Source organism: Rhopilema esculentum, chromosome 17, assembly GCF_057945365.1.
Source record: "Rhopilema esculentum isolate cy_ngs chromosome 17, ASM5794536v1, whole genome shotgun sequence".
NCBI lineage: Eukaryota > Metazoa > Cnidaria > Scyphozoa > Rhizostomeae > Rhizostomatidae > Rhopilema > Rhopilema esculentum.
This window is the reverse complement of record NC_142831.1, coordinates 1,628,616-1,652,931: the sequence shown is the minus strand read 5'-3', so window position 1 is coordinate 1,652,931 and position 24,316 is coordinate 1,628,616. Positions and strand designations below refer to the sequence as shown.

The following is a 24,316-nucleotide window of genomic DNA, read 5'->3' as shown; positions in this document are numbered from 1 at the left end:
ATTTGTTGTTTTGCCTACGTAGACACCAGACTATTTTTCAAAAATAAAGATTCAAGTCTGGATCAAAAATAATTTCACATGCTAGGGACTTTTGGCCAAAACTTCAGAAGACCCTTGGTCTGCGTAAGGAAATTTGTTGGGTGACATACCTTATCAATGGAGATTGTTGATATTCTCATAGTTAGTGACGTAACGCATTTTATGACACCTTAATTCGATAACTAAGATCCCCCAATAAGAAGGGGCTCCAATAAATCCTTGTTTTGAAACTTCGCTCACGATCACCTTGTTTTCAAAGCTCTAAAAGTTCTTCAACTGAAGCATGTAACTAAGATTCTCATTTAACGAGAAGAAGTACCATAAATACACCTTGTGTTTGATATAGTCTACACAATGGCGGCGCCAGCCACTAAGCTCTGGGGGGACAAATCAAAACAATTTAAGCCACGCCCTTCTAACCACCAGAAAATGCCCTTTTACCAACAGGGAACGCCAATTCTCATCGAAGGGAACGCCCATGACTAACTTTTGTTTAAAAGTTGGCAGTTTGAAAATCATAGGATTACATCACAAAAAGTACGGTGTCAAAATATTACCCCTCCCCCAACATTTTCTCATCGAATTTAGACGAAATAAAAAATCGATTCTGCTGAAAACTGGGGGGCGTGTCCCCCCCACCCCAAAAAAAAATTAGTCAAAGTTCTTCACAGTCCAGTGAAAGATAATATATATAATAATTACAAGCATGTTTATGCAGGTTGAACTGGTTAAAAACTGCTGTTATTACTATGTGTCCTGTGTCATATTTTTATCTAGTATCCTAAATATTACAAACAAAAATGAATCCTATAAAAATTGAAGTAGAAAACCATAAGCTAAGAAGTCAAGCAATAGATGTTCAAAGTTAGGGATATATATCAAATAAATCTTACTCAAAACGTCTTTTGATTTTTCTTTCTTTAATTGCTGCAGCTGTGGCTGTAGAATTCACATATATTTCGTAACATATTTATTCCTTGTTAAAACTTTGAAATAACGTTTACAGCATTGAATATGAAATGGTTGTTCACGCTGATAACTATTGATAACACAATATTCTGTAAAAACAACCCCCGTCTGGAAGTGCTTCTGTAGTTCTATATCCACAACCATAAGTTTTGAAAACATAAAAAACAATTTCTTGAAGTTTTATGGCACTTCTTTTTTATCTAGGCTTAATCCTATGAAGGGGATAATATGGTACTTAGATTTCGAGTCAGGAACACTTGACATCAACGTAAATTTTTGGCTATTGAATTTTTGATATTGTCTTTTGCTACACACATTGCTCCATCTATATCATCTGCTATAATCGAGGAATTTACTTATGATAAGAACATCTAATGAAATGTTTACAAACTAACATTTATGTTTCTAAGATACAACAATATGGGTTTGAGATAATTCTGAATCGTATTGAATCAAAATTAACAAAAAACGCTTTAAAGAGCTATTAAAATGTCTTATTAAGATTTTAATATCTTTCAATACCTTATATAGCAATTGTATAATAGATGCTATTTGCTTTATGTCTTTAAATTACTTTCTCTTATCATAACTTTACGATTTTGTTAAAAATATCCAAGATATTATAGACTTGAGTGGATTAGAGAAACAAACACCTTGGCTTGTTAAGTTTGGCGTAACAAACAGGAGCCAGAAGTAACCAAAAAAATATTTTCGATGAAAAACATCTTTGTTCTTTACTTTCGAAACAAAATTGGCGCCCCATCAGTAAAAATCCTTTTCGTGATCCCAAAATCTCTTCAGACTATGATCCATTTTACCAGGGTGGTCTTACACAACCTAAACCACAGGATATCTCGTAGCTACAAGATGTAAATTAAGGATAAAATGGTTTTTGCAAATACTGAGATTTGTTCTACCTTCTTAGGAGATATGTTTTTCTTTTTAAAAAGCCGGAAAAACAAAAATAAGTCAACCAAAATATGTCGATTGGAGAAATAGATCTTAGAGCAATTTTATTTAAAATCTTGTTGGGGAGAGGCGAGAGCGAAAATCTTCAAATGAGTGAGGCAACCCGCCGTCCAGAAGCCAGAGAATGCTTAACTATAATTTCGTACCGTGCGCATGCTCTTCGACTCCAGCTAGGAGGGTTGCCTCACTCATTAAAAAATGCGCCTCCCTTGCTCGTCTCCCTAACAAAATGAAAATGTACGACCAAAAGCAGTTCTATAAATCAGTACTGTAGGGACTGCGCCACAGAGGTAGGCGTGGGGCCATCGCCATCTGTATTTTGCTAAATAGAAGACTTGAATTTGTCTTAATGTTTATATAGATAAAGCTGTAGACTACAACAAATATATTGGACCGAAATCCAAAAGTAAAACAGGGCCTGCAAAGTTTTGCCAAAAGGGGGGCTAGTGAAGTAAATTAACAAATTTCATCTACCCACTTCTAAATAACAGTTTAGAATCAGTGGCGCAGGCCCGAAACTCGCAGCGATAAACAAATTCTCATAGAAGGACTAATGGAAGGTTTGTGCTTGATTAGAACTAATGTCAAAAGTGGCCGAAACCTAATGTAAATAGCGCTGATATGATGTATGGGTTGCCCCCAAACAATTTTCATGCAAACTTCTACACATATGCAATTATTTGTATTTTGAAAACGTAGGCCTTGCCTGCTAGAAAATCCTTGCTGTTTAGAAAATGTTTTCTCAATTCAATTCAATAAAAACATTTAACCATTGATTACAAAATACGCTTAGCAAAATACAACAATAAATGTTTGTTTGGAGTTAAAAGATATCCACTAACACCTCAAAGGTTGGTTGTAGACGAGTTTCACCCATTAAGAGGGCTCATAAGTAAAGCTAGACTGAAGGCCTAATGAGGCCCTAATACTGACCTAGAGCTCAGAGGTAGGTAGTGCTTTAATGAAGGTACACTTATGTGAGTTCAGAAAACACCTCAACCTTCCTCCAGATGATTTTTTGCACTACTTACCTTCTCAACATTTTCCTTGTCTGCTTCGGGAGAAGATTTATTAGAAATGGAATTTAAGTAAAATCATCTATAGTTTGGTGTTTATGCGTTGTCAAAAAAAGAAAAGTTCAAGCATAACAGTGAATTCTTTTCACATAACATATTCTTGTGAGGTTATACATTGCCTTCTAAAAGCTTCTGCACCTTTGGATAATCTTCCTCTAGCTCCCAGCCGTGGAACCGTAATGTTCTCTGGACTCTGGACGCCACGTCAGTGATGTAAGCTTGTGACACTTAAAATCCTTCCGCAATCTATCGCCCAAATGACCTCCTTAGTCGCATGGCAAAAGAAAATGCTCAGAGACAGGAAAACATCACGGCCCCACGCGGGGGGGGGAGGGGGGTGGCAAATCACTCTAAAAAAATATCGTACACCTTTTGTGAAAATCCTATTCTTTTATCTGAAAATCCCCAGAAATCCGTTTGTTTTAGGCAAAATCTCTATTTGCAAGAGTGAATCGCCACTCGGCCCCACGGCCACTGGCAAAAGCAAAAGGAAACAAAAAGAGATTGAGGAAGGTGACCGAAAAATTAGAAACTGGAGGAGGTCAAAGAAATAGCCTTTGCTTTTTAAAATACAGAGAGAAAAAGAATAAGAAAAAGCTAAATAATATATTTAAACCTATTTTTATGAACGAATTCACAGAACTGCGTTGCACTTTAAAATTGAGGCATTAACTTTCTATAACTTACGAATTTAAGTAATGACACACTTTTGTTAATAGATGTTATAAGCATGTAACTTTTCATCTGTCTCAGAAACATTTATGATTAAGAACAAGCTACTGTTTTTAAAATGTTTTTGAAAAACAGAGTTGCAGGGAGAGGTGATCAAGACTAGTTGAGTACCCCCCAAGTTCCATTAAAAACGAGGAAGGTTTTCTTTGTAGTAAGATTTCCTTTGCCGGAGGAAGGTTGACAACTTTTTTCTGGACTCTGCAAATGCTTCCAACTTACTGAATTCTAAAAGCACTTTGTCCTTAGTAAAAATTACTCGCTGAGCCTCAATACTCGAATAGAAATTAATTATTCTGCTCCCAATATCATTCTACAAGCAATCTTAAGCGACCCAAAGTATAAATTCAATGAGAGGGAAAATTTTTTGCAAGCTTTGTAAATGAAACATACCAGCCACAATACCAGCTTGATGAGTTTACTTTTTGCGCGAAAAATCTTATTTGCTCAAAAGCTCCGATGAGATAAAACGTCAAAATGCCGATAAATTTCGAATCTGGTTGTTATCTCAGTAATCACATAAAATTTATTCCTTCGGGAAGTTTTGTAGAGTCGAACAAAAGGGAGTCTTGATTTTCGTAAGACAAGAGAAGATAATAGAACTCTGTTTCTATTATTAACAATAGTTCTGTTGTTTGTTTTGCCTAGATAGATGTCAACAATGCGCTTTAATGTTGCTTGTATTTGTTTCTTCTGCACGCAGACTCGACTGGTTTTCCCAGAGATGAATCTAGTTAATTGGAAATTTAGTTGTTTAGAAAATTCAGTTCAACAAAATTCATCTCTGGGAAAATCAGTCGAGTCTGCGCGCAGGCTAGTTTATTCGTGCTGAAAATTTCCCGGCTATCTTAGTTGGGGGACAGAATATATTTTTTGCCTTCGTTGTCAGAAAAGTTTTGTTGGCAGATGGCAGTTGGCTACCCCTTACCATATGAGTATAAACTTAATGATACTATGCAATGTTACTGATATAAAACTGATGTAATTATGACGAGGGTTTTGGTCTTAGGACCGCATGCACTTTAACATTGATATCTTTCAACTCATTCTCAGCATTTTAAATTTGCCATTTTAGTTATTTGTGCCAAGGTGAGAAACTTCCTCAGATGACGTGTCGGTGGATAATGGTAATCGTATATTAAATGTGTGTGCGATGGTGAGAAGGTCTAATTCAAACATACCCACAATATGCTTCTCTTCAGCGAAGTTTCAATTGAAATATGGATAATGCTAAATTCATGTGAACAGATGTTTATTTTGAGAAACGCTTTAACAAAGAAATTAAGCCAAAATGAAGGACGTTGGAAAGACAGCTGCATAGCCTCTGCGTGGCAGCTGCCATGCAATAAAGAACCCAATCTTTAGTTGAATATCATAATATTAGATTTCAATGATTTGATTGCAACATTTAAGAATATAGAGATCACCTAAAATGTAATAAAAACATCCATTTTCTTATAACTTTTCACGTTAAACGGTAGATACGAAGTTTGCTTATCTCTAACAAACATCGCCCGGCCAAGAGGATTCTTTGTTTCTTAGAAGTTTGATACCTCTAAGTATAAATTGTCTTTATTAAACAACTTTGAATCTGATTGGTTTAAAGACAATACCTATTATACTCTCATTGTATTTTTATGAAGGAATAACAATCTCTCTATTGTAATGATATGCAAATGTATAGTGAATGATGTTCTTACCGATGAGTCGTGCAGAAAGGTCGGTGAAGTCGCTGTCTGCTTTGAAATAAGAAAAATCTGCAATGGCAAATCACACAGGACCGCGCTTCAATGATATTTACGAGCTTAAAGAAGAGCTTGGCAAGTATGTCGCACACTTCTGTCTAATTTTCATTGTGATTATTGGTATAAACAAACTCACGTCCGAGTGATATTGCTGGCCTAGCCAAAGCCAAGTAGAAACAGCCCTTCCCATTTCTGGGTTTTCGTTGTACTCATGAAAAGTTCTACAGCGACTTTTCAGGCGATTTGAAAAAATTTGTAACATAAATCCTTGGCTTTGGACATTAGTTTCTTTCCATGGTATCTAGATCTTGTGCAATTAGATAGTTTATAAGAAAGGAAAACAGAAAATAATCAACTCGTTTTGTGCAAAGCTGCTGGCTTCTTTCTTGTTGTCCTTTCGGACACAAAAGAAATATATTATTTTTGTTGCGATAATCTCCTATTTAAAATGAAGAGTATTTCGCTAATTTCGTGTAGGAGGCATGCATAATTAACTTAACTTGCAAAACCAGCAGCCATTTGCTCGAATTAAGTTTGATTTTAACGATTCCTAAAAAACCCTCCCCTAAATCAGCGATTGTTTTCTTTTATGAACTGCTCAGTGTTTTTGGCTATTTTCACGCTAAGATGCGAATAAGTCCTTCCGACAATAGAGATTTTCCGAAAGAAGCATAGGTAATCAGGCAAAATTTGTGTATTTCTCGGATTTGAATGATGTTTTAAATACGAGAACCCCATTTACGAAGAGTGATGTATGTTCCAAAACACTGAACAGTGAACACTCGAAACCGAACGCCCATTTCGATTTAACGTTTAATTGCTGGATATGTTCATGATTCGCACGCTCCCTTTTGCGGTTAACTTTCCGAACATATTTTGAAAAGCGTATTTAAAAGATTAAAACACATTAATCATCTATAGCCGTTTATTTCTATTAAGGTTTGTCCTTAAACCTTTTTAGAACGCTACCTTCAAATAGTTCTACAGCGGATAACCTTTAAACAAATTTGTTCGATTTCAAACCCATAGTAGTCGAAATGTTATCTTTGGTTGTGATGCTGTTGTAGATCGAAACTGTATATTATAAATAAAAGATAACGAAGAAACAAAAAGTGTGTTAGTATTTGAAATTGTCTGATGTCGCTCTACTTGCTTGTTAGCGTGTGATAAGTCTGACCTGCAACTTTTTTGGCTACACTGGCAAGATGATAAGAATTTGTTTTGTGAAAGCAAATATCTTCCTATATTGTTGTGGTTTCCAAATACCACACCCTTTGTTTGCATGGTTTCTGCAACTTCAACCCTTTGAATTTTTACAAATTCTCTGCCTATAAACGCATTAAACAAGCATAGCATTATGTTCATAAGATTTATTTAAAGCAAGTAGAGCAATCAGTATACCATGGGGCAGCCCTGTCTTTGCCATGGACATGTTTTTCTTGTTGGATATAGTTTTTTTTGAAAATAACTTTTTGTAATATTCTATCAGGGGAGCATTCAGTGTGGTGAAAAGATGTGTCCACAAGGAAACTCGAATGGAATATGCTGCAAAGATCTTCAATACAAGGAAGTTGACAGCTAGAGGTCAGTTCTGTATTGAAGCAACAATCATGCATGTTACTTTCCATGATTTTTTTATACAGGGGTGGACTAATTTATCATTCTAAGTGGTCTATGAATCGAAGATGTCCAGATAGACCATTTTGGGGTTCACAACACATTAAAATCTATTTGTCATTTTGATGAGGGCACAGTAAAAAAAATTGATCAAGAGTAGAGGCTATGATATGGTTAATTTTGATATGAAAACTGTTGGTGAGTTAAAGGCTTGTAAATTATATCAAAGTTCAATAAATTGGAGATTAAATGAGGTTTTACCTTGGGAGGATATGAGTCTTAAAACATTCTGTGAACTAGGAAGCTTTTGCATTTACCACTGGTTCATCCCTAGCAAGCTATTGATAAGATTGTGTTGATAATAGGCTGATAATAAAACCATGAGTTGCAAAATAATATATTGATCCAGTATTTTAGAGATAAAAACAAGCAATTTTGCTATTCACCAAATTATATTCTTATTGTTTTGTTGTCCACAGTAAACACAACATATTGAGATCATTCTAAATCTATATAAAATGTCCTAGAGAATTGTCTATTTTGTGTATAAATACAGTTGGGTTTTGCTATCAAGTAATCCTGGGAAGTATCCATGTTTTGAGCTTTTGCATGTTAAGCACATGCTAGTAGGGCCTCACGAAAATATTTAGCTTTATGACTGGTCATGTCTTGTTCTGGAAACAAAGAAAGCTGCAAATTCCTCTTTTGCATAGGATAAGCTTTTTGCTAAACAGTACCTGTAGGATTTGTTCTTGTTAGTCACCTGTCCTTTCTACCTGTTCTTTGTTTAACTGCATGAAACAGAATCAATTTGCAGCATTTTATAGATGATTTAAAAAACTTCCCTAGAGAAAGGTCCTGATGTTTTATTTGTTTGTACAGCTTTCTAAGTCTTTATTTTATGCAGGGAAATTTTTTCAATTTTTTCAAGTGGCATTTTTGTCATTAGTTTTTGCTGCATGTCATTTTTTGTAGATTATCTGAACCATTTCAGGTCAGTTACTCCCTTTAGATTTTGATCAGATCACACTGTTGCTGCTTGTTGGATTTTCCTGTGTATTTTTACTTGTACATTTGATGCTTTGTTTTATCTTTAATTTGTTAGCTTTAGTCAGATAAAATGAAGTAAATCAAGGCAGCATGTATGACATATTTGATGAAGTTTCATCTTGTATTTTGTTGAATGAGGTAGTGCCTAGCTCAACACATAGCAAATAATGTATTAAAATGCATCAAGGTGATGATTGTAGATCTAATTTTGAAAATTGGACATAGTGATTAGGCATCGCAGGCATAGTATTTCATCATTAATAACAAGGTAGGGAGAGATATTACATTGAATGGAGAAATACTAGGAAATGAGTAAAGAATTTTACAGTGATAGTTCTAATACCAAGAATTTTACTGCAAGTCCTTGGGAATGTGTGTGATTTATCTCTTAAGAATGCCAATGTCCAATTTTTGTTTCTTTTTTTATTGATTTCTTTTAATTTAGACTATTTGCTTTGAACCTTTTATTTTTCTGCTTCTGTTTGAGAAATCTTCTATTGTTTCGAATAATGCACATTATGTGGCTCATCATTGTTGATAATGCTCCCTGACATCTTATATTTTCTGTGAAATAAAGAATACACCAACAAAACTATAACTGAGGTACAATGTAATCTAACTCAAAGCTCCCTTACTTTTAGTTTATCACTCAGCACCTGAATTGAAAATACAGGGAAATACTTTTAGAATGAAAAATTTGGCTTATTGAGCTTGTACCCAGGTATGTTAAACAATGGGAAACGCCTAAAGAAATTGATAGCTGTAACTTCAGCCTATGTCAACATTATTGTAACTCAAGACCCTTTTATTGTTGATAAAATCTTCTGATATTGTAGGGTTTGCCATTGGTTTGAGAATATAATGGAACTTTTTTGTCTTGATTCCTACCTATGACCTTGCTACCTTGCTTGTTATTTGGGATTAGGCTGGAGTTTTAGTTACACACAACTCCATGTCAGTTTTTACAGTACAGCTAGCACAGTAGAATATTACTTGCTGGGATAATAGTCAGGGGCAGACACTTGGTCAAATATTGGGGGGCAAGCCTATTGCTTTAATAAGGTGACATCACATTTCCCATTGTTTCAGAACAAAAGACAGTCACCCCCTTGGTTGTCACCCCCTTGGCCCTTCTTGCCCCACAGATGTCCTCCACTGATTATAGTCTCATATATCAAATTCCTTGTTTTATCCTGTCCATGCTGTTTAACTAACAGTGGATACACTTTATGGTAAACTATGAAGGGGACCAAAAACAGGATACTTTTCAATGTCTTCCCAGCAATACCCATATAATTTTATGTGTTCAGCCATGCAAAGGGTGCAAGTTACAAGCTTCTACAAAGTTAACCAAGAAAGCCTATGTTTAATGAAGTTTTATGAATTCGAATTGAAAAAGAAAACCTGAAGGACAGAATGATATTGCAAATCAGCCGCATTTTTTGATATACATACAAAACCAAGCAGTTGACAATTTCCAAAAATTTAGCTTTCAATCAAATCTTTGTGCCAGGGAAGAGATGCATTGCTGTTGTGACCCAGTCAGTCGATTGTCATCAAAGTAAAATAAGATAGGATTTGTAGCAATAGTCAGTGGAGAAAATGTTTCGTTTGTTAAGCCATGGGTTTTTCTTAAATCATATCTACACGTGGAGTTTGGTTATCTATTGTGCCAGTTTAGGTATGAAAAGGATGTGCTGTAAAAGTTCACTTCACTCGAAAACTCCAGTACACAAGTATGCCCCGAATAGCATTGACGAGATTACGCAAGGATCAGTGGCATTTGTTGTAATTAACGCAAAAAGAGGTTTGATTAACTGATCAGCTATTTTGTTGTGATGCCCCAACTGGTTGCTCTTGAACGTTACGTAAAACATCGAACAAGATTGTGTCTGCTTCATAGTATTGACAATGTCAGTGTCTGAGTATTGATGTAAATGCCCTCAACAGCAGCTGTGAATTATGCCTTATCTTAATGTCGTAGAAACATTGCATGCGTCATCGTTGTATTCAGCTTTTTGCATAGAGATAGGAATACAAGTTTTTATATTCCTATCTCTATGGTTTTTTGTGAAAACCAACCAAACAGAGGCTCAACCGACGTAATTACGAGATTCGATAATTTTCTGCGAATATGTATTAACAGTTGCTGACGTAAAATCAAGTGCAAGCTCAAATCTTTTATATTAGTTTTTAGTAAATATTAGTTTTATTAGGTATAAATATTAGGTTTTACAAAATCACGAATTTACTCTACAAACAGCAACAATTAACATGACTAGCTGACGTATACATGGAAAACCGTAGATGAGCTGTCAAAACCAGTTTACCAGTTTTCATGAGACAGGGCGCTAAATTACAAAAAGCGTGTACAAAATTAGAATTTTAAGAGAAAAGCAAAAAATTTATAATGGAATTTTGACATCAAAAGCAACACGCATTTAACAAACATATGGTAGTCGCAAAATTGTCAAAATAAAATTAGGGTTTTGAATGATAATTTTAACATTTTCCTTCTAAAGGATGTTTGGTAATGCTTCCTTTAGATTGTCTTCAAAATATTCGATAAAGCTGCAAATTTTGTATTATGTCGTCTCTTTTGGAACTTTATGCTGTGTTGTTTTTTCGTGTTGTCCTGTATTTTTTGCCATGTTGTTTCATTTTTGTTTATGTGCTGTTTTGTTGCTGACTTTAATTATGCTGTGTTGAATTGTCTTGCAAACTACAGTTCCCCTGGGTTCCACGTTTCTATATTTTTAGGTCCATTCCACATTTCTTTGGCTATGCTGGTGTCAATATGATCTATTCAGAGGCAAAAGGTCTTTGGTTAAGACCTCTAGCCGTCATTTTCCGTCAACCACAAATTTTATTTTTATGTAATTGGGCAGCTATGGTGACAGATCATTCCCTCATTCGTATTTTTGTACAGACTGATATTTTTCTGTAATAATAGTCAATTATTAAGTCGAATTACCGTTCATCTTTGGCTCACGTCTATCGACATAAGGCTACTTAGGTATTTTCCTAAGTATCGTCCTATATCGACTCTTTTGCTTTGCGACAATTTCTATAAAATTCTTTGACGTTTATACGTCAATCTGAGACGGAATGTAAATTGTTCTTGTAATCCTGTGGTGTTTTGAAACATTTAATCCAATGATTTTATGAATTAATTTCTAACCATTGTCGTTTAGTACACCGTCTAATCACGTGGCTAATCAAGTTCATATTTAATCTTATATGTACGTTGTTTTCATTTGCAGGGAGAATGACTACCCTTTCCAAGTGTTTTACTTTTGAAGCTGATTGACTTCATCATTTCATCTATTCCTCGCATTTTCCTGTCACAACATGTCATTTTTCATATGAATTCTCACTAATGATAACGACTGACGCTGTCTTCTCAAAACAAATCTTTTTCTTTATTGTTTTTCTTCACCAACATTCTGGCTATTCCCAAAGCATTATGATATTTTCTTTGCTTTTGCAACCTTTCATGTGTATGTAACCTTTTTGTCTGTCTTTCACGGACATATTTGGTCTGCAGGTTTGTCTAAATCTCTGGTGGCTCCTTACCACAGTCATGCTTTTTTCCTAAACTCTTAAAGGCTCGTCTGAGCCAATTTGTTTGCTCTGCTGAGAAAACAAAAGTGCAGGTGTATTTGCGCGGTTTCTAACTTTGCATTTTGCGGGAATTTTGGGTAGTTAACGTCGATTTACCTTTCATTGTCCAAAGAGCTCCAAATTAGTTTCGAATGATCAACTTAATTTTGCTTCTCTCATTTTTCCAGCTTTCAAATAACTTGACTTTGCTCAAGCAATAAGAGCCATTAAAATTTCATTGCAATGTCTGAACATGACTTAATGATCATTCTCAATTCTATGTTGTCACGTGGGAAGAATGTACCCACCAGACTCATCTCGTGTGAGTTACCAAGGGAGACTGAGTATCTGACTGCAGCTTTAAAAAATATCAATAAAACAAGTAGTTCTCTTGTTGTAAAAGACGTTGTGTCTGTACACAAAACGTGCTTTCGAGGGAGGGGGGGGGGGGGGGTATAGAAGCGTCCAATCAACGAAAAGGTTGCTTGGTCGAAGCCAATCAAATCACAGCAGGGCTGAAGAGTAGAATTGCATATTTGTATTTAATCAGCAGTATGAACGATGCTACGTGTAACTGCAATCTAGATAGAAATGCTGTCTTTAAGGGCATTTTCGAAACATTACACTAGGCTTGCAATATGCTCATTCCAAATTGAAAGATTTGTCAAAAGCAAAAAGATCATTTCCCCGTAAATCGAAACTAACAGAAACCCTTTAGATTATCATATTTAAGAAGATCTCATTCCAAAAATTACATAGTTTCAACAAAAGCTTAGCTTCAATGGAAATTTTCTTGAACTTTTTTCGTTGTGTCTTTGTCGCCATAGCAGCTGTCAGCCTGTTTAAATTTTATTAACTACAGCTGCATTATATTGAAATATATTTTGAAATCAAGACTGTTAAAGAAATTCAACCCAAATATGCATCTGCAATTATGTTTGAATCTTCCAAAGTTTTCGAGTCTTTCAAATTTACTTTCTACCATATGTAGCCAGACATTATTGATTTATGTTAATCGTGGCTTGCGCAAAACGTCGCCTCTATAGAACGGACACTTTTAGATTTACTCCACGAGCCTCTGTTTCGCTACTGCCTCATTTTATGTACATTTATGCACAGAGTCTAGGACACTTTTCTACAATGATCAACTCTATGCAAAGGACACCTCTTTACAACGGACACCTCTAGACAACGGACACCTCTATACAACGGACACCTCTATACAACGGACACCTCTTTACCAAAGACACCTCTATGCAACGGACACCTTTCTGCAATACATCGAACACCTTTCTACACCTCTCTACCACAGCAACCTCTTTTCAATGGACTCTCCTCTACAACGGACACCTCTCAATAATAAAGCATCTCTACAGTAGACACTTCTCTACAATGGACACTCCTAGACAACGGACACCTCTATACAACGGACACCTCTATACAACGGACACCTTTCTACAATACAACTAACATCTTTCTGCAATAGACACCTCTCTACAACGGAAGCCTCTCTGAACGAACGTATCTTTCAAAAAGGAACATTTTATCTAACAAGTGTATTGTTACACACTACAAAACTGTGCATTAAATAAGATTTTTTACAGTCTGGTGGAATTTCTCTTAATGGATGCAATTTTGATCATTTATATTGTTATTTCAGATCTTCAAAAGCTCGAGAGAGAAGCGAGAATATGCCGCATGCTAAAACATCCAAACATAGGTAAAGTGGTTTTTCGAAGCATTAAATTTAGCTTGAGAAGCAATATGTTTTCCATTGCCATACCACTTTGAATACACCAAAGGCAAGCGGCTCGTCAAAAGAAAGCAATTTGGTAGCAGATGAAAGTTGTAGATGCTTGATGTGATATCGTGTACAGATCTTTTTTAAATCTTGATAAAAGTAATGATTTAAGTTTTTCTGCTTTGCTCAAAACCACACCTTAAAGTTATCGAATGTGTAATAATGTCGCAGCAGAATGCATGAAAAACAGTCGAGGTGATTTACACAATCTCCTTATTTCTAACGTTCCCACATTGTGGCCTATATTTTTGCTGAAATAGACTTCTGTTGAAATTGACGAGAATCTGATCTGGTTCAAACGTCGCATTTTAAATGTGCCGATAACGTTATTTTCGATATTTATGTTAGTCGAAGAGGAGTCAGGTACAATGTTGAATTTGAATGAGTGATCTGCGAAGTCAATGAAAAAGAGCCTTGGGTGAATACTGCATCTGGTCGAATAAATCTGCTAGAAAATATATTCACCTTGTTGTGGTTCGAAATAGGCCAATTTGAAAACGCGAGCACTTGATTGTTGAGGTTGCCAAGTAATTGCCGCTTGCTTATAAGCTCAAGTATGACTCAAATGTTTATATTTTTGAAAAAGAATAATTGTAGTCGACTAAAATTCAGCACATGGAAATATTTCAAGTCAAATATTGCATTTTACATGACTTAATTCGCTTATTGTATTCAAAACGTGTGAAATGCTTCGTTTGATCCAGGCCTAAGAATGTTTGCTCAAACTTAATTGTGAGTGTAAATCTTCACAATATGTAATATAATTTATTATTTCATTTGCAGTGAGACTGCATGCAAGCCTTCCGGAAGAAGGAGTTCACTATCTTGTTTTTGATTTGTAAGTTTAACTTTGATAATTAATTAAACGGGGCTGCAGATGTTTAAGGCGTCTTTATTTCGGGTTCGGAAGCTCAATTTTCACTTTCATTGTTTGGTAAAGCAATTTGAAACTTTCGTTATCATTGCAGTTTGATTGTTTAAACATCGGTTTTATTAGGCCAGGCACACAATACTGCTGTTTTTTAGATTAAGGTGGTTATGTATGCCTATGGCCTTTTAGGTTTATCTTTGATAAAAAGGATATAGTGAACAGTCTAGTGCACGTGAGATAGAGAATATACAGCTTTCAGTGCTTTTCAGTTTGCATGCTATGTTTGTAGTCGAAAAAGTACTCAACAAAGGTGATTTCGGGGTTTCCCCAGAAGCCCCAAGATGCCCGACGGTCTTCTTACGTTTCTCGGTTTTTTAAAAAGTCTGTTTGTGATTATTTGGCAAATTTTTCTTTGGGTGATCCTAGATCGTATTGGTATAGACCCATAGGTCTTAAAATATCTGAAGCCACATGGTATGCCAGAAGCTCTGTAGACCAGAAAATTTCCTTCACAGACATGTGTCACAATGCAGTTTATGTGCTCCCCAAAAATCACTATTGATCTTTAAAAATTACAGCTCCTTTTCCACATACATCTAAAACTAAATCGTACTTTAATTGTTTACTTCATTTTTGACACCTTGGATTGCAAAGGAAGAGAGTTAAGATTGCTTATCGAAATTATTCTGCGGGTAACTGCGTGAATTCTGCAGGAAAAAAGCCAGGTTGCTTTCCAGAACTTGAAATGTAGTTGTGTGTATGAATTATTAACAATCGGGTGTTAACCAGTGCCATGTGATCTTAACTTGAGACATAATGCGTCAAAATTTGTTTAAATAAGCGTGTAAGCAATCTGATTGTTTTGAAGAAACCGCCGGAGAACGGTCTTCATTCCCCATTTATCATAATTTTCTCTTAAATGAACAAGAAAAGGGCTGACTCACACTATTTTTCCCACGAAACTTAACGAGGACGGAGCAGTTCTCACGAATCAAATGTTCGCATATTGTGAAATTTAACTTTCGACGCCTGGGAGTAGCTGGTTTTCTAGCTTCTTTTGTGGGTTTATTCTACGCTTTTTTGGAAACAGCAAGCCATGACAGCAGGTCATATATTGCATTTGCTGAAGGGAAAATATCAAAACATTTGCTATACAGACTTAACAAGAATGTAAAGGCCTATTTCAGCATTCAAGATTCAGTTCTTAGTACTCTATGAATCGTTTTGCCTGAAACTTGTTGAACCAGTTACTTAATGCGTGTATGATTTTCAGAATCCTGTTACGATTATATTGTTATTACCTATAGACGAAAGTTAATTGTTAGGAATTCATCTAAAATAAAGACAATAAAAATAGATCAACTAAAATAAAGATTTTGGAAAATAAAGATTTTGGAAAATAAAGACTTGATCAAAAATAAATAGTGCGATGCTTTCCAAAATGTGGGGCAGTAGTTGGAAGACAACTGAACTAGTAATATCCAAGGCTTGGATATAAGACATGTTTAAGCTTAGCTCAACGAGCAGGGCTCAATCCTTTCTGGCCCACGAATGATAATTGTAGTGTGCGCGAAAATCTAGAAGCACTCTCCCACGTGCTGAAGGCACCTTCGTCTGCTACTCATCAGAGGATCTAGGGCCAGTCAGATGATGACGAAAGGAAAGGAAATATGTGACAAGTTGCGAGAAGACGATTTTATGCGCCAGCGTGACAACACATCTGATTATTACAGCTTATACTGCCATGGCTGCAAGACCGGGTGACAAGGAGAGAGATATTGGTCTGATGCATAAAAAACCTTATCTGTTGAATTCTTTATCTTATATAATGTACAACGATCTCATTCCGCGTAGAACAACAGTCTCGTGTATCTGTAACTCAATGATCCAATTTAATTATAATTGATATGGGTTATCAAAGAGGAATAATTTGTTATGTCTTGAATTCATTCCGCAGGGTAACAGGTGGTGAATTATTTGAAGATATTGTTGCACGCGAGTATTACAGTGAAGCAGATGCAAGGTAGTTTTGTTTCTTTGAGACATTGTATATTCTTTATCCTTTTTTCTCTTAATTCATTTTTAAGCTCTCCTGTTTTATAAGTTTGTAGGCAAAGGAAAGAGTAAAGCTCTAGATGCTTGATCTGATATCGTGTGTAGATTATTTTTAAATCTAGATAAACGTAATGCCTGGAGCCCTCTGCTTTTCTTTAAACCACGTCTTAACCTCAACGAAGGGCTAATAATATAGCAGTAGAAAGCATAAGAAACAGTTGAAATGAATCATAGATTCTCCTTATCTTTAATTCTTCCATGATACATTTATTCATTTATCGTCCTTTATCTTTTACAGCGACATGATAAGTTTACAGCGTCGTAATAGACGATCATTCCACTGTTTCGTTTTTCATTAATTACTTCGCTCTATTTCATTCGATTGAGATTATCTCCCCAAGGCTAAATCTATTAATATTTGTTTCTCTTTTATTCAGTCACTGTATCCAACAAATTCTCGAAAGCGTCCAGCATTGCCATCAAAACAGTGTTGTTCACAGAGATCTTAAGGTATTCTCCAACATTTTCCAATTTTTGTATTTCATTTCTTAGAAATAATTTATTCCTTTCTGTCTTCTTTAGCCCTTTAATCTACCACTGATAATTTATGCTATAGTATACTGTCTCTGTATTAATTCGCAATCTTGGCATTCCGTTTAAGGAAAACGTCTTATTAGTTTTCTCCCTTGCTTTGACAGCCCGAGAATCTATTGCTAGCAAGCAAAGAGAAAGGGGCTGTTGTCAAGCTAGCAGACTTTGGCCTAGCTGTAGAGGTTGATGGCGAGAAGTATTCTTGGCATGGTACGTTCTTCTTTCATATCAATTCCGATTTTATTTCTTACTCTTTTTCTGATGCTTTCTCATTCTAGCAAAGTTGTTTTTCCCTTCTAGGTATTCTTGTTAAGCCCAACTTTAATCATTTGAACTTTTTAATTCGAAACATCTTGTTTGTATTTGACGACTCGACCTTTTGTTTGTATCGTGTTGATAGCACTAGATTGGTAGGATCTCTAGTCTTTATATGGCTATAACCTTATGTCCGTATTCACATTGCAATGCTCGCACGTGTCAGGTGCGGAGATACACAACAAACCTATTCCCTCTCCCTAGGTTTAAGAGTTATAATAGAAATTTATACAGTGATAATGTGATATTTGCCAAGCTTTTGCTGTATCATACAATAGTTAGCCATTAAATCCAATTTTTCGTTCTACAGGTTTTGCCGGCACACCTGGCTACCTATCACCTGAAGTGCTACGAAAAGAGCCATATGGAAAGCCAGTTGATATGTGGGCTTGTGGTGAGTATTTCATGCTTTTATTGTCAGAACCGTTGGCAGTGGACAGAATGCGGGAGTGTTGGGGAATGGTGGAAAATGCGGGCTAGCTGTTGGACATATCGAAATAATTAATAGAGAGTGCGGGAAAATAACCGACCCGAGCTGGGCCCAAACTCACGACCCTTGACTTTGTACGTCTAGTGCTCTACCGCTGAGTGTTTTTCAACCATGGTGCCGCGATTCTCTGCTGTTTACTTGAGAGATTTTCAGAAATTCCGTGGAAAATTGTACAATGTCAGTGAATTGGTCTTACGCAACCGTTTTTGAAAATTGCTCAGATCAACCGTATCCTAAACCAACCATACTATCTGTTGCGAACAATTCGACGTTGTCAATTCTATGTTCTATTTTAGTAGCCATACATGCATTGCATGATTATAAATACAGGTAGAGCCAGTATCATTATTATAAGGACTGTTGTTGTTATAAGGCTGCCTAGTTCCATTCGTTACCCTTATTGGCTGGTGGTATAGCATGGGATTATTTTGATAAAAAAGTTTTCTGTAGCTCAAAAAGGTTTAAAAACATTTGTTATCAGATGGATCTTATTGGATAAGAAGGTGCTCTTTTAGCTCCCCTTCAGATTACAACTGGTTTCGGATTTAGCTGTTCTAAATAACTCTACCATGTTACCAAACGTCTGGAGGTCTTCATTGTAATTTTAAACCAATTTTCGGTGCAGAGGCACGTTTTTGAACTGAACTGTTAACGGGCTGCACGTAACAGAACAAATTGAAGTAAGTTGTGTCCAAATGAAATTGGAACCTTGAATTAGACATTAGCAAAGATGTGTGGATAATTTCTATTTTACAGTCTGTCAAAAGCTCTTACCCTGCTACTTCTTGATATCTACATATTGTAGAAACTGATAAAGGCTTCAGAAGCCAACCGAACATGCATTTTTCTTTTGGATAATTTCATATTTCATAATTATTGTATTTTATTTAACCCGATAGAACTCACCTTTGTTTTATCTATTACGGTTCACAGAAAGATAGTTGATAGACAAGGTGTAAACTCACAAAACTGTTCTGCTCTAATTTTGTTAACTGGCTAAAAAATTTGGAAATCACAGCTTGTCTTGAAGTTCTGCTATCTTTATCGCACCCCCCCCCCCTCTATCCGTCTACCCTGCTGCACTTGCGGTCGGAATTCTCCTATATGACGGTATGCAAATGGACAATTTCAAGGCAATACTTTCTCTGATTATATAAATGTAGCTCCTTAATTTTGAAACCTCACCCACTCCCCAAGCCGATACAATTTCAACTATCAGTGCACCCTTTTTCCTTAGGCCATAGTTTCCCTAAATTTGCCCATAAAATACTTGGTCAGTTGTATAAACACAGCTTTTGTCTTCCCTCAATAAAACTTGCAAATTCGAAAATAATCTTAATCCATCGTTAATGAAGAATTTCTCCAAATTCAGTTCTTCATAATATTCTTCCGAACATCCTTATTACTAAAGCTTAGAGGACAAAATCAAGTAAATTTTGGTACACATAGGTCCATTGGACCGCTTACAAAAAAATAGAATCCACTGAAAACTTGAAAAACTTCAAACTTTTTATAAAGCAAAGGTTTGTCCTAGAATGTGAATGTGACGCCTACAGGAGCCTAGGATTTTGTTCAATGATTATGTTTGACTAATTTTCGTATACATGTTTCTCAATTTGATTGAGATTAACTTCGTATATGGGTTGCATAATTGTTAGCTATTGAGTATTGAATAAAAAAAATAACAACAACAGGCGTATATGTCCAGTTGGCATTGCCTCTTTCCAACCAGATTAGTTGTTCGTATAGCGTGATAAAAACATTACAAATGAGAAGCACGTTAAAAATATACATGCCGACCATAATCCACTTAAAATCCGATCTAAAATCTGTTGGTCAAGCCAGGGTAAAATCTAGGCTTGTGGCGATTCATATATTTCGTTGTCATTGGAAAACCTTATGGAATACTCTCACCAATAACCACAATTTTGTATTTAAATCTTTAGCGATTAATATTTGAACATTTTTGAGGATTCGCCTTGAGGCAATGATGAAGCGCTTGTTTCTTCAAAGCTTGACCTGTTTCATACGTTTTTTGATTTGTTCCGTAAACAAATCATTTGAAAGATTAGATTTTACCAATGCCCCTGCGTTGCAAGAAGATCAAATTCCTCAGCCATCTCCTTTTGAGTAATTTTGTAGTAATGAGGCTCTGAGAGTTGCAGCTGAATATGTTCATAGTTCGTGTTCTGTCCTTAAAAACTGTTTGACAAAAACTCGCGCCTATATTATCAATCGGGAAGAAAAAAATATTTGAAACGGTGGCATAATTGAAACATTGGCACAAGACAGTGAGATATTTAAATTTGGTGCCTTGTTGGGAATCAATCAAATATGCAATTAAATAGATCCAATGATCTAGGTTTTCGTGACTTTTCCCTGTATATGTTCCAATGTAAGTTTTTATATTTAGACATAATATTCAGAAAATTAAACTTTAGTCTGTGACTTTAGTCTGTGAATTGATTTGTATTCAGTTACTGTCTGAAGGCTGGAAGTGAAATTGACTATATTTGACACGTGTTTAGAGCCAATAGGAGATTATGACCAGTTTGATAGTTTCTGGCCATCTATTGAAATGCTGGCGCAGAAGTAAACTTCTCGCGTTAGTCAGAACTGTTCTCTGTCCCGACCATTGCTCTCATCTTTAACCACTTCTTACGCAATTTGGTACTCTACTTTTACCATGAAACCTTCTCTGCATGATATTACAAGATGTTAGAATAATATCATAGCTTCCATTTCCAGTTGCAATTTTGGATTTAGATTGATTTTGTCTCTTCTCTTTAGTGTCTCAAGCTAAGAGCCTTCATTGTTAATCTCCTCTTCCTAAGGTTCAGAAGAAATTGAAGTTTACTGGAATAGGAATCTTAGCTTGTATTAATTTTTTCCTGCTTTTAATCTTTTTCAGGTGTTATTTTATACATCCTGTTGGTTGGGTATCCTCCGTTTTGGGATGAAGATCAACATCGTCTCTATGCGCAAATCAAAGCAGGAGCATATGACGTGAGGAAATTTATTTGTATAATCTTTTTTCTTTTCGTTACTGCCTAGTTTCCGAACAGTGGCGGAAATTCATTTTTAAAGTTGGGGGGGGGGGGCAATGCCCACAAAAGCAAGCAAATTTGCCGACAAACGACATAATTTTGCCGACAAAACCGACAATTTGGCAAAACCTGGGGAGTGGTTGCCCCCCCCACACCCCCACAATTTCCGCCACTGTTTCTGAAGGTATGTTTTAGGACACTTATTAAGCAGTGTCGTGGTCCATCCTTTCGACGTGACCACACCCCATGATTTCTATGTATGGAACTGCAGGATACTAGCGACTCCTTTTACTCTTAGCGAAGGTCTTGTCATGACAGTAACTCGAACCAATTCCTCTTGGATTGTAGTTCGCGATCCTAACCACTAAGACATCCTGGTAACTGTATGATACCGAAGGAGGCATTCAGATTTTCGTATGGTTTGGATTCAAGTTAGAATGGCTGGCAAAATTAACACGTGGCTTTTAAATGTTTAAAGCACCATAAACAATCTCCTCAGTAAGAGTTAATAAAGTTTCAATAATGTGTTTATGTCATGACAAACAGACATTGATTTTCTGCCACTGTAAATTCTTTGTTGAGTTTTGTTTATTCACACGATATAGTTCGATAGCTGATGATGTAAGGAGTGCGAGAAAACATTTCTGTATTCGATTCCCGTTTGTTCAAGAAAATCTTCTTAAAGAGATGTGGTACGCCTATGAAAGTACCTATTGCATCAACATAACGTTAACGACTTGCTAGAATAGTTCACATTTTAAAATGTTGTTAATTACATTTAAGAAATATGCTTTATATTTTTACTGACGTTTTCTACATCTCTCTCTGCAGTATCCTTCCCCAGAGTGGGACACTGTCACCCAAGAAGCAAAGGTACTGCTTATGTTGATAATTCTGTTCACTTTTCCCCCTTTTTGACATTTCTTGGCTTTTCTTTAGAATTTAGCGATTCCACCGATTATGAAGACTCGTGAGTACTTCTTCTCCTTTCTACATCACCTCCCACATGTATTGCCACTGGCAGCCTAATTGCTGGCCCTAGGTCAGCTTGAAATCCTCATTCGGTCTAGCTGTACTGATAAGCCCTGATATTGGGCGGATCTTATACACAGCCGACTGTTTGATGTGTCAGTGGTTTTCTTTACTTCACACTAACCCTTTTTGGTTGTGCCAAAAAGCAACTTGGGATTTTAGATATACATAAACCATTCACCTGTAGATACTATCGATGCAGAAGCCTCACACTCATCGAAAAATCCGGAAATGCTGATTTGAGGGTGTAGTTTGAGGATTTATATTTACGCCTACATTTTGTTTTGGTATGTAGAACAGGTTTTGAGTTGAAGCTTATGCGAATCTCGAATAATACCGCCGAAATGGAAATTCTCAAAATGCCAAATTCTTCGATAATTTTTGTGAATGTTTTTTTCTAGGATTTGATCAACCGATTGTTGACCATAGATTCGAAGCGTCGCATTAATGCTTCAGAGGCTTTGAAACACCCATGGATTGCAGTAAGTACACGAAAGTTTTGTTTCTTTCCTGCAAAGTTCTTATGCAGTTACTGAGAAAGCAAACAATGCATTTTTTAATCATCCTTTCTCATAGAGTTCGGAAAACGCCTCAATATTTCTTCGGACGAAATTTTAACCGATTTACTTTCCTCAAAATTTTCTTCAATCTATCGAATAAACGTTTCTTAGAAACGGCATTTAAGTGAAATCATATATGGTTTTGTCTCCACGCTTTGTCAGCAGAAAAAGTTGAGCTACAACGGTAAATTCCTCTCCCTTTATATATACTGTTGTCAAGTTAGGCATTAGCATTCCTCAGAATTGCTGCATCGTTGGATTACTTTCATTCAGTCCACACCCGGCTGACACCCGGCTCACAGCCGTGAAGCCATAATGTTTTCTAGAATCTACTTCCAGGGCATAAAAACCCACCCGACCATGTGACCGGTTGGTCGCGGGAAGTTTTTCATTAATAAAGCTCTGCAGGAAATTTTTTTGAAATATAACTTTTACAACAAGCACATTTGTTTCCTTCATGTAAATCAATTTATTGATGATTTTTGTGCGGTGAGCAGTAAAGATAACCAACACCTATAGCCCTGTACAGTTTGTACAAAACCGTATCTTGTTTTTGTCCCGCTTAAATTATTTTCGTACGGAGAAATCAACAGATAAATTCATTGTTTATGATTTTTTGCTTGCAGGACAGACAACGTATTGCAAATACCTTTCACAGACAAGAAACGATTGACGGTTTGAAGAAGTTCAATGCAAGAAGGAAGCTTAAGGTTCGTTTCAAAAATATATTTCCCTGTTTTCAAATAGGTGCATATTACAGACCGCCACCTCCAATGGCCGTTCATAGCATGTTTCTTTACTCATGTTGCCAAAGATGTATTTCCACAAGATTGAGATAAAGATGGGAACCTATTTGTCAATACCGCTAACTAATTTGGCAAACCTGTCACTATAACGAAATCAGATTGCTTCTGATTTTAGTTTCAAGAGCTTTGTTCAATATGTAAGGATGGTCATTACACTCGCAGCTAGGTCAAGGCAGTTTTAGCCTCGAGCTGGCGTATGGATCTTGACATTGTCTGTCTCCAAAACATGTGATCATGTACGATTTTTATTGTACTTCAGGGAGCAATGATAACAACGCTATTTGCTGCCAAGTCTATTCAGTTGGGCAGGCAAAGCGCTGCAGGTACCTATTTTCAACAATAGAAAATTTAATATGATAATCTTGTTGTTTCAGGGGGCAATCCTTACAACTGTTTTTGCCCGCCGAATATCGGGCACATCTGGATTTCTGGGTACGTTAAAATTGCATCTTAGTTAAAGAGCCACTGGTGATAAATGTCGTTGTGCGCCGCCTGTCCACAACTAGAACCTTTCGGCCTAAGCTAAGGTGCATGTGAATGATAAAATGGCCTTTTTTCTTTTATGCACGCAACGGACCTTTCCCAGCAGTGGTTGTTTAAAATTTCGAGAAAATACCTAAATATCTAAAATTGTCGTCTGCTTCATTAAATTTGCTAGACAAAGTTGATCCTAATTCCTTCAAAGATAATGGCTAATTGTTAATTCATCCCTTTTGTGATATAAGGTCGAGACAAACCAGTAAACATCTATTGACAGACACCTCATAAATACGAATAACTTTGCTTCAGTATATATTTATTTGCCTTATATAAGCTTATTCCCATATACGAAGACGTTGTTACAGCCGATGGTAATTCTGGTTTCCTAATCGTTATTTGCTAGTTAGACTGAATATAAAATAATTAAAAATGAATTATTTGCGTTCAAAATCTACATAAAGCAACTTCATC

The 24,316-nt window shown here is 36.1% G+C and overlaps 1 protein-coding gene across 3 annotated transcripts in view; it reads left to right on the top strand.

Moving 5' to 3' along the window:
• The first annotated feature begins 5,448 nt into the window (after nucleotides 1–5,448).
• The window catches only part of LOC135683483 (calcium/calmodulin-dependent protein kinase type II delta chain), a 35,442-nt gene continuing 16,574 nt past the window's right edge, over nucleotides 5,449–24,316 (top strand). For 2 of the 3 annotated variants that reach the window (XM_065198763.2, XM_065198755.2), the window contains exons 1-13: nucleotides 5,449–5,606; nucleotides 7,017–7,111; nucleotides 13,458–13,517; nucleotides 14,382–14,436; nucleotides 16,427–16,492; nucleotides 16,962–17,034; nucleotides 17,223–17,325; nucleotides 17,741–17,824; nucleotides 20,832–20,926; nucleotides 21,799–21,840; nucleotides 22,401–22,481; nucleotides 23,186–23,269; nucleotides 23,740–23,797. In XM_065198763.2, the coding sequence (XP_065054835.1) occupies nucleotides 5,545–5,606; nucleotides 7,017–7,111; nucleotides 13,458–13,517; nucleotides 14,382–14,436; nucleotides 16,427–16,492; nucleotides 16,962–17,034; nucleotides 17,223–17,325; nucleotides 17,741–17,824; nucleotides 20,832–20,926; nucleotides 21,799–21,840; nucleotides 22,401–22,481; nucleotides 23,186–23,269; nucleotides 23,740–23,797 (958 nt within the window). In that variant the 5' untranslated portion in view covers nucleotides 5,449–5,544. Of the gene's footprint in view, nucleotides 5,607–7,016; nucleotides 7,112–13,457; nucleotides 13,518–14,381; nucleotides 14,437–16,426; nucleotides 16,493–16,961; nucleotides 17,035–17,222; nucleotides 17,326–17,740; nucleotides 17,825–20,831; nucleotides 20,927–21,798; nucleotides 21,841–22,400; nucleotides 22,482–23,185; nucleotides 23,270–23,624; nucleotides 23,689–23,739; nucleotides 23,798–24,316 lie in introns of all 3 variants that reach the window. The other variant, XM_065198747.2, reaches the window with a different exon arrangement.